Source organism: Bombyx mori, chromosome W, assembly GCF_030269925.1.
Source record: "Bombyx mori chromosome W, ASM3026992v2".
Lineage (NCBI taxonomy): Eukaryota > Metazoa > Arthropoda > Insecta > Lepidoptera > Bombycidae > Bombyx > Bombyx mori.
In genome coordinates this window covers 7,978,324-7,989,972 of record NC_085135.1, presented here as the reverse complement: position 1 = coordinate 7,989,972, position 11,649 = coordinate 7,978,324, and the positions used below count along the sequence as shown (strand labels likewise).

Here is an 11,649-nt window from a genome sequence, read left to right as displayed (position 1 = left end):
ATATATATATATATATTATACACAATATCAAAATATCAATACGGTTATGAATATATATACAAATTAATAATACCCACCAACTGGGAAAGTGTCTATGAAAATTAATTTAACTATAATAGAGACAAAACAAGCCAAAAGACAAACAAAATAACAAAATAAAAGGAAATCAAAGTAGCAAAATAGAATACCTATATAAAATATACGTAGCAATTAGGTAGTATAATCTTATTAGAAAATGAAAACATTAAATAGTAAATACAAGGCAAAAGAAAAAGAAAAAAAGAAAACAAAATAAATAAATAAAAGAAACTAAAATTAAAGAAATACAAATCAGAAGCATGAGTAGCAGTGAAAAGATTACAGTATACTTAAATTCATCTCGACGTTTTCTTTATTAAGCTTCGCTTTAAACTTAATACGTGTAATTTAGCTGTATAGACGAAGATCCTTTTGCCACTTGAAAGTTGACAGTTAAAAAGTTTTCAATATCATGCACTGTCACTGTCACTCAAATATTTAAATTTAAAATTAAATGTACCTACCGACAAAAGGCTAGGTACTTATAAGCTAAAAAACAGGTAGTTTGAAATTAATACTACATTATTAATATTATAAATTATAAACAAAATTAACGATAAAATGTAAAAAAATCATAAAAAATAATAATTAAAATGTTTATAAGGAAAGTTAATTTCACTTTGTCACCTGTTAATCCTGTTATACACAAGAAAGGAAACAAACAAGAAGCAAGATTATCACTATCACTTTCTAGCAGCAGCGCGCTTTGCCTTTACCACAGCCGGTTTTGTAACAGCACGCTTATGAGCATCAACCTCAGGGACTGCCTCCGATGTGTTCTTTTGAAGATGATTAAGATCTCGATGTGTAACGACGCGATGTTTGATGCCATCCGCTCCCAAAATGTAGACACAGCCATCCTTGGTCCAGACCTTCTTCATGCCGAATCTACTCCGTGCAGCCATGAAAATGTCGTGCCGCGCTTTCGTCAGAAACTCCGAAATAGTAAAGCCGGTACCCTTTAGTTTTGTTTTAGAAAACCAAACTTGACTGCGCATTTCATACGTTTGGAATTTTATCAGTATGGGACGAGAGCCTTCGGATGTTGACAATCTATTCATACGGTGACATCTTCTAATATCAGCTGAGGAGAACTCGGCCAAAGCAAGATGACTGCCTATGAAATTAGACAATACCTGTTCAATTTGCTCACCCTTAGTCTCAGCTACTCCGTGAAAGATCAACATTTTTCTACGGCTGCGAGTCTCTGTATTATCCTGCATGCGCGCGAGCATCTCCACCTGCTGTTGCAAGTTATTAAGTGCCTCAGTAATGAATGCCCGAAATGACGAAAATTCCAATGCCAAACTTGATGATGTGGTTGATGGTTCTGGAGACTTGTTGAGCTGGGCTTCGAACTTCGCCATACGTGCATTAAACAGCTCTGACATCTCAGCCAGTGAAGATTCAAGTGGATTCATAGTAACAGAGCAGTGAAGTGTGTAGAAGTAATTAATTGTAAGGATAACACTTGTCCAGCTGGTAGGTACAATCAGTTGTTAGAATAAATCATATAAATAATGGTGCCGTAATTTTTTCTTATTTTACACAATTTCCACAAAAACACAGTATTTTCGTTTCAACACACAACTACCCACTCACACACAACTACCCACACTTAAAGATGCCGTTCAAGCTGCTGTACTTTGAAAAAGCTTATAATAATGATGAAACATTTCATCAATATGTCAGGAACTATTCCAAACTATTTAGAAAAGTTTGTTTAGCGGCAAAATCTTTACATTTAAGTGATTTAATCAAAAATGCCCCTGACAAGATAAAGATGACTTGGAACATCATTGGTAGAGAAAGTGGAAAAGTCAGAAATAGCCATCAAGAATTCTCGTTAAAAATAGACGATAAATTGGTAACTAGTCATGAAGATGTGGCTAATGCTTTTGAAAAGTTTTTCTCTGACATTCCAGTTTCAACTACCACATCTCTAAATTCATCCCCCACAGCAGCTGAAATATTATTGCATAACCATGTCAAGAAATGCAATGAAATTTTTAAATTTAAGAAAATTAATTCAAACAATATAATAAAAAGTTTTAATAGCCTTAATGTAAAAAATACAGCTGACTTGTGGGGAATATCAGTAAAGGTTTTGAAGTCTGTAATAGACATTATTGCTTCTCATCTTGTTAGTATTTTTAATGATTGTATTAAGTGTGGTGTATTTCCTGACTTAATGAAACATAGTAAAGTGATTCCTCTTTTTAAATCTGGTAGTACTGATGACCCCTCTAACTATAGACCTATTTCAGTACTCCCTACGTTGAGTAAAATCTTTGAAAAAATTATTTTGACACAACTTTTAGAACATTTCAATTCAAATAACCTGCTTCATAATAAACAATTCGGGTTTACAAGGGGTCGCTCTACAACTGATGCAGGTGCTTATCTAATCAAAAATATATTTCAATCTTGGGAGGAATCGCATGATTGTCTTGGAATTTTCTGTGACTTATCCAAAGCATTTGACTGTGTTGAACATGAAACATTGGTGAGGAAACTACATCACTATGGTATTAGGGATGGTGCATTGGAACTTATTACTTCCTATTTATCAGGAAGGATACAAACAGTAGATGTGAAAGGAAATAGATCTTCAGGCACCACGTTGAAAATGGGTGTACCTCAGGGTTCCATTTTGGGTCCTTTTTTATTTCTAATATATATAAACGATTTGCCTAGTTTTATTGAGTCCCGACACGAGGTCGTATTATTCGCAGATGATACATCTTTATTATTTAAAATTAAACGACAATTACAAGTCTATGACGAAGTGAATGATGCGATTTCGTGTGTGGTTCATTGGTTCCGTATCAATAACCTATTATTGAATAGTAAGAAAACGAAATGTATTAAATTTACTTTAAAATGTATTAAATCATCTTTAAATGTGAGACAAGTAGATAGTAATGTAATTGTTTCTGAGGAATCATTGGAGCTTGTTGAGTCAACCGTATTTCTTGGTATAACAGTGGACTCCAAACTGCAGTGGGGACCTCATATTCATAAATTGGCGAGTAAGCTTAGCTCTGCAGCATACGCAGTAAAAAAAATTAGAATGTTAACAAATGCGGACACGGCTCGTTTAGTTTACTTTAGTTACTTCCACAGTGTCATGTCCTATGGCATTTTGCTATGGGGCAATGCGGCCGATGTAGAAATGATATTTATTCTGCAGAAAAGAGCTATACGTGCTATTTATAACATGCACTCAAGGGAATCCCTGAGGGAAAAATTTAAAGAAATTAAAGTTCTCACTATGCCATCCCAGTACATCTTTGAAAATTTGATGTATGTTCGTAAACATATTGAGGAGTTTCCTAAGATGTCGGACATACATAATAAAAATACTAGGAACAAACACAAGCTTGTTGTGCCGATGAGTAGGTTACATAAGATACGAAATTCATTCGGGTGTTTGTCTGTGCGCCTGTACAACAAAATCCCACAAGATGTTCAGAACCTACATATACATAGGTTTAAGAAAACTATTAAAGAACATCTGTGCAATAAAGCTTACTATAAAGTCAATGATTATCTAGAAGATTGCACAAAGTGGGAATGAGTTGCTCGCTCCGGGAATTTCAATATTGTAAAATTGTTATGTTATAATTACTTATTGTAATATGAATATTTAAAAAAATAATAATATTTAAAATAAAAATAAAAATCTAATATTTAAAAAAAAAAAAAAAAAAACATGCCCGCTGAGTTTCTTGCCAATTCTTCTCAGGACGGAGGCTAATTCTTGTGAATTGGCGGTAATTCTTTTGACGTTCAACAAGTATGTACTTTCATTTATGTTGAATAAAACTTTTTTGATTTGATTTGATTTGATTTGATTTGATTCAAGACGAGGAGACTTCAACAGCTGCGACTACGGGAGAAATTTTGGGTATGTATAAAAAACCTTTTAATAATTTCAATCAGAGCAGAGGCCGTAGTTCTACCTACAGAGGACAACGTGGAGGTCGTGGCAGACCGTTCAGGGGACAGCCACGTAACCAAGGTTATACAAACTATTACAATACTCGAGGAACATGATCTAGAGGCAGAGCTGATGGCTACAGACAACAAAGAGGTAATTTTCGTTTCAACAATACCAAATATCAAGGTCCGCGAAGTCACAACGTTAATATGATAAATGAGCCTGCGCAAAGTACTGAAACGGAACCCCAAGTATCATCATCTAATCAGTTTTTTCGTGACCAATAGAAATAATATGATTTTAGCTAGTGATAGTAACTGTTTCATTTCGTTAAATTCATCGTTAGGTCGTGGAAAAGTACATTATTTTCTAGTAGACTCGGGTGCGTCATTATCGGCGTACAATTACAGTGATGCGCTTGAATATAACATTCCAATCCATAAACAGAACATAAACATAAATGGATTAGGAGGCACAGTCCAAGCAATAGGATACGTTTATTTACCTTTGACTGTGGGTGATCGAAATATAAGCCACAAGTTTTATTTATTTAATAGCCTACCAATTAAGGCGAGTGGAATTTTAGGTCGTGAATTTTTAAACAAATACAAAGCTCAATTAGACTTCTACAAAAACATTTTAACACTTTTCATCGGTCAAATATCTATTTCTTTGCCATTATGTAAATTCATTATCATTATATTCATTATCATCATAAAATCATTATGTAAATGAATGTAAAGTTACTAGTTAAAGATATTACTGGTACCTAAAAAATCTAGTTCAATGCAAAATAGTGAATGGAGATTAGTAATTGACTATAGAAAACTGAATAATTGTATAGAAGATGATAAATTCCCATTACCTGATATTACAGACATTTTAGAATCCTTGTCTGGTAGTATATATTTCACTCATTTAGATTTACATCAAGGCTACTATAATGTTAAATTAGAAGAAAATAGTCGAAAATTCACTTCATTCTATTCTGGACAATACCAAATGACTCGAATGCCTATGGGATTAAAAACGAGTCCAAGTTCCTTTTCTCGCATGATGAATATAGCTCTAGCGGGTCTCACTTACGAGAAATGTTTAATTTATTGCGATGATTTAATTTGTTTTGGCAGAAATCTAGAAATACATAATAAAAATTTACAAGACGTTTTCGAAAGATTGCGGAACGTTAATTTGAAATTGAATCCTGCTAAATGTGATTTCTTAAGAAAACAGATTTTGTATCTAGGACACGTTATTTCAAGTGAAGGTATAAGGCCTGATCCTCAGAAAATAGAAACAGTAAAAAACTATCCATGTCCTAAAAGTACCGACGAAATAAAAAGATTCGTAGCTTTTACAAACTATTACAGAAAGTTTATTCCAAAATTTGCAGAAATTACATATCCTTTAAATATGTTAACAAGAAAAGGTGTGCCCTTTGAATGGAATAGTGAATGTCAGAAATCATTTGAAACATTAAAACAAAAATTAACATCCCCACCTGTTTTAGACTACCCTGATTTTTCTTTAAAAAATAAATTTATTGTACAAACTGATGCTTCAAAGAACGCATTGGGAATAATCTTATCAAATGAAAATGGTCGACCAATAGCTTATGCTAGTAGAAGTTTAAATAAAGGAGAAAGAAATTACCCAATTATTGAGAAAGAACTACTCGCGATAGTTTGGGCTCTAAAATATTTTCGACCGTACTTGTATAGCCGACCTTTTAAGGTACGCACGGATCATAAACCTTTAGTTTATTTATTTATTTATTTATTACACTTCATGTAAAATTTACATTGGCGGACTTAATGCCTAAGGCATTCTCTACCAGTCAACCAAAGGTAGTGCAGAGTAAATAGTGGTAGGTGCAATGATATTTATATTAGGTAACGAATACATACAAAAAAAGTATATCTACATATATACAAAATCACATATACATATACATACATACATATATACACACATACATACATATAATAGTTTATACAGTATTAAAAGGAATATATTAATAAATTTCCTTAACAAATAACTTCATCAAGTTCATGACGATTCCGCTAACTTTTCCAACAGCATTCGCCGAACCCTTAACTTGAACGTGCAGCGGTTAGTAATAGTCCTGATCTCGAGAGGAAGCGCATTCCATAGCAGAACAGATTGCACGACGAAAGAGTTACGAACATAACTAGAACTATGTGTGGGACAACGAATTAATAGGCTATTGAGAGAACGTAGGGCCCGCTCATGGCTGGAGTGAAGATATTGAAAATAGGAAGTTAGATAGGAAGGAGGTTCGGGAGACATAAGTAAGGAATGAAGAGTCGTCAGTGTCCGTAAATTACGACGCTGGCGAATCGGTAGAAGTTTGAGCTGAGCACGATAGGAAGATATATGATCATATTTACGAAGATTAAAAATAAATCGAATGCAGTTATTAAGAAGACGATCAAGTTTATTAAGAAGGTCTGCATTCAGGTCAAAATAACACACATCACCATAATCAATTATAGAGAAGATCAAGCCTTGTACTAGCATAGTCTTGGTCGCTGATGGTAAGAAATTCTTGAGGCGATACAGAGCACGAAGAATTCCAGAGGTTCTTTGTCCAACGTAAGATACTTGAGCTTTCCAGTCGAGTGTGGAGTCTATGTAAAGGCCTAGGTTCTTAACCACGGAACTTAGGGGAATTGCTGTACCATTATAGAATATAGGTGGGAGTGACATAGTAGTTAAGCGTTGGATCATACGAGGACTGCCCACAATAATGGCTTGGCATTTCGTTGGATTCACAGTTAAGCCAAACTTAGTTGACCAACTGCATATGTAGTCCAGATCCTTATTTAGCTGGTTTATTGCCTGAGAAATAGACTCCACAGTCGTCTGTCTATAAAGCTGCAAGTCATCAGCATACAGATGATACGCACACTGAAGATTATGTGTTAAGAAATTTATAAAAATAGAAAATAATAATGGAGACAAAATACCGCCCTGGGGCACGCCAGAGTTGACACTACACCAACTTGAAGAGGTGTCATCAATACGAGTACACTGCTGGCGTCCCCGAAGATATGATGAAAACCATTCCAGTGCTGTAGGAGAGATCATAATATAGGACAAAATAGATAGGAGGATATCGTGATTGACGGCATTGAACGCATTTGAAAAATCAATTAGTACCAGTACTGTGACTTTAGTGTCTTGCATACCTGTCCTAATGTCGCCAACCACTTTAAGGAGAGCGGAAACGGTGGAGTGACCTGGTCAGAAGCCAGACTGGTAAGGGCTCAATAGGTTGTTCCGGAAAATAAACTGCGACAATTGTTTGTGTACGCAGGCCTCGATCACCTTGGATAGAAAGGGAAGAATAGATATGGGCCTGAAGTGATTTGGAAGGGAAGGGTTAGGAATTTTAGGTAAAGGAAGAACATAAGCCTTACGCCACAATGAAGGAAAAGAGCCTGATGATAGGGAAAAATTTGTGATGTGCCATATAGCTGGCAGAAGATGATCCAGGATTGTGACGATCATACGGCGACTTATATTGTCACAACCCACTGCGTTCGATTTTATGGACAGGATAATATTTTTGATCTCATCCACAGCAACCGAAGAAAATTCAAAGAAGTCAACATTAAGTCGAGACAAACCATTCAGGTAGTTCAAGGTGCGACATTTCGTTTGATTATTTAGTGGTGTAGCAGAGGAGAAATGAAAGTTGATGTCATTCAAACTTATCGTCGCCTGAAAATCAGAGTGACGCTGTCTGCCAATACCCAGAGTTCCAAGGAATTTCCAAATATCGGCAGGCGAAGCGGAATTTATGTTTTCTAGAATGTGGCGTCGTTTAGCGTTACGTATCATCTGATTGCACCGGTTCCTCGACACTTTAAATTTAGTCCAGTTATCATTACACCGATTCCTCCTAAATTTTCGAAAAGCCCGATCCCGGCGCCTCATAGCCATCCGAATACCTTCAGTCATCCAAGGAGCTGGTGGGCGTTTCAGTTTAATTTTTCTGATAGGCGCATGAGTGTTGTAAAACCCAAGGACAACCTCATTGAATATGTGAACCTTTTCATCTACCGAGGGTGAAGATATTAGTTGGTCCCAGTCCACTTTAGAAGCGTCTTTGCATAGATTTTCCTTATTCATACGACCAAAACTACGCATGGACAAAACCCTGGGCTGTGGTTTAGGAGGTTTAATCGTATAGGATAAAAAGATGAGGTCGTGATGGGAAAAACCAGGAGCAGGATATTGACCGTGAGTGGGTACAGAGGTAGGAGTGGAGGTCAGCATTAGGTCTAGCCAAGTATCATCGCCATTAATGTTGTGGTGAGTAGCCTGTAGAGGCAAGACATGAAGACCAGTAGACCCAATGATTTCCTGAAGTTTACGGGAACGAGAGGACAAAGGAGCTATGAAGTTGGTGTTGAAATCACCCATGAAAATGTGATGTGAATAATCTGACCCTAAAGATTCCAGAATCGGCTCGAGACTGGAGAAGTAGTCGACGTTGGGGGGACAGTATACGACACCGAGAACAATTTTTGCTCCCTTCATAGAAATTTCAAGAAAGAGATATTCCACAGGTGTAGAAGAATCAGCAGACGAGCAAGCTATTGTTTTATAAGAAATGTTACTGCGGAGATATATAGCAACGCCGCCCCCTCGGGCATCGATACGATCATTCCGTATTAAAGTAAAGCCATCGAGAGGGTAGATAGCAGAAGGTAAATGAGGCTTAAGCCAACTCTCAGAAATCAAGACAGCATGAACGTTAGTGTTAGTGAAAGTAATGAATAAGTCATTGTAGTGACTTGGTATACTTTGAGCATTAATGTGACATACATTTAAAAGGCAGTCAGATGATTTATCAAACGTCTGCCGTATACAGTCTCCAAGGGAATCGGGAAGTGAACAATAACTATCGTTATCAGATGACAGCATAGAATCATTAGCAGAAAGAAACGAATCATCAATACATTCCATTGTATATGACGGCGTTAACGATATTTATGTTATATAGCACGTGCAATAGGAGTGACTCACACAAGCCAGGTGCGCCGGCCGTGTCGTTCCACTCGTAAACAACAGCTGCAACAGAAGTGACTCATAAGCCAGCTGCGCCGGCTAGTATAAAAAGGCGGAACGTGCCTTGAAATGAACATTCGTTGGACTGCGTTTGCCTGGTGCACTTACTATATCCGTGTTACGTTGTGTGATTCAGTGACTGTTGTACGTACTGGTTAAAGTTGGACAAGTGTTAAAGTGAATTGTTAAGATAACATATTGTTGATTAAATCAGAAACCAAAGGTGACATCGTTTTACTTGGTGTTCAACAAGATAATATCTACCCTCAAGCTTACATATACAAATTAAATATAACAGAATAATATAACTATAACTATATGTCGGCGCAAATATGACTATTTACCTACTGATCATCAACTAATTACTCTGTGATAAGAAATTGATGTTAAACAGTTCCTTTTATTGTAATTTCAATACTTTAAAACGTGTTTGAAAAACGTGTAAACCCGCTCACGTGTTTGAAAAACGTGTAAACACGCTCACGTGTTTAAAACGTGTCAACACGCTCACGGGTACGAAGCCCCATAAATACGGCCGTGCTGTCTAGCACTGATTGATTCGTGTCCGAGCCGTTGTACTGTACGGATATCTCTGTAACGTTGTTATGCTTCTCGTGCAATATACGAAGTTTTCGTGAAGTTCTCGTGAAGTTTTGTTTCGGAAACCCAAACATGAGTCATTCGTCAACAAATTAATGACCGTGACGTCAGTAATGCTGACGTCACACTTTTTAAAAACATCACGGCGGTCCCTTCTCCGTCATCAGAAGCGGGATCACACGCCGCCTCCGCTCAGCAACAACCTTGTGACCAGATAACCGTATCGGCGGATAATGACTACCCTCCAGCATCAGCCGATAAGCCTGTACCGTCTGCTTCACAAATCAGCATGGTCGAGCGACGGAATCAACAATCAACTGATTAATGAATACAAAAGATAAGTTTTTATTTTTGATTACTAAAATTTCACCACAAAATTCATCTGAAGACCATGATATCCTTACACAACGAACAACACCTTACACATTCTTATCCCACCTTCAATAAATTATGAGAACCTCCGAGAAATCTACGAGAACCTCCGAGAAATCTACGAGAACCTCCGAGAAATCTACGAAAACCTCCGAGAACCCTACAATAAAATCGCATTAATAGTCTCAAACTTACATAGTTACAAGTAACGCAAGTATAACAGATGCGCTACTCAGAGAAACTTTTTATTCCTGCAGATCAATGGGAATCAAAGAAAACCTACGAGAATCAACGAGGCTGGTGCAGAGCGCGCACCGCCCAAGTGGGATCACATGCCGCCTCCGCTGAGCAACAACCTGGAGACCAGATAACCGTATCGGCGGAAGAAGACTACCCACCAGCATCAGCCGATGAACCTCTACCATCTACTTCACAAACCAGGATGGTCGAACAACAAAATCAACAATCGGCATAAGGATAAGTTTTTATTTTTGATTAATAAAATTACGCCACCACATGAGTACCACAGTGTACGCCACCACATGAGTACCACAGTGTACGCCACCACATGAGTACCACAGTGTACGCCACCACATGAGTACCACAGTGTACGCCCACTACATAAGTACCACAGTGTACGCCCACTACATAAGTACCACAGTGTACGCCCACTGCATAAGTACCACAGTGTACGTCCACTACATAAGTACCACAGTGTACGTCCACTACATCCACAGATTCGGTAGAATCTGGCGCCAAGTTCCGTTCAAAAATCCCGTTGTAAACGGAGCGCCAGACTACCGACTGTGTTTACTGTGAGCAGAACAGTTGTTTGAGGTTGCGAAATTTTATTTAATTCTACGGTACTTCTGGTTCCTAAATTGTATATTATATCAATCACTCACAACTTTATTTTACTCATATTAACTAGTTATATCAATTACAACAATTAATCTACTTGAAATTATTAATTTTATCACCACAAACTATGGCTCGCTCAAAAATTTCGATCCTGACTTTTTTCGATGTAAAAAGTGACATGCCACAGACTATAAATATTCGAGAATGGTAATCTACGGCCGCCAGGGTGCGCTGGAATTATTCCTATTTGTAATGGATTTTATGACCTGGTAACTGAGACCTTTAAGTCATGTCTTATTTTAATTTATATTCATATTTTTATGAAAAATGATATTATGGAGTGAAATGAAATGTGATATTATGGAGTGAAATGAAATGAAGATGATTAATTTGAGACATTAATCAAATGGGATGAAATGAAATGAGATGAGATGATATGGAATGAAATATAATCTTAGTAAAATGGTGGTGGTCATTTACTAAGATCTCAGTGGACTTTTTGGAGGAAACCGAGAAGCTACGTACAGCGACTTTGTTTAATTTTCCCACATTTGTGCACTTTCACAGATATTAAACAGTTAATAAACCACTATTATTACACATTTAAACCCGAAGAAACACTAAATAGACAAATTAAAACAAATCACACAACTTCACACCTCACGTTCCCGCCAAAAAGTCATTATTCCTACATA

General features: G+C 36.8%; 1 protein-coding gene across 1 annotated transcript; it reads right to left on the bottom strand.

Annotated features, from left to right (window-relative positions):
• Positions 1-7,288: 7,288 nt before the first annotated feature.
• On the bottom strand, positions 7,289-8,590 carry LOC134201739 (uncharacterized). The gene has a single exon (XM_062676986.1). The coding sequence runs from the start codon at positions 8,588-8,590 to the stop codon at positions 7,289-7,291; it is 1,302 nt and encodes a 433-aa protein (XP_062532970.1).
• Between the last annotated feature and the right edge of the window lie 3,059 nt (positions 8,591-11,649).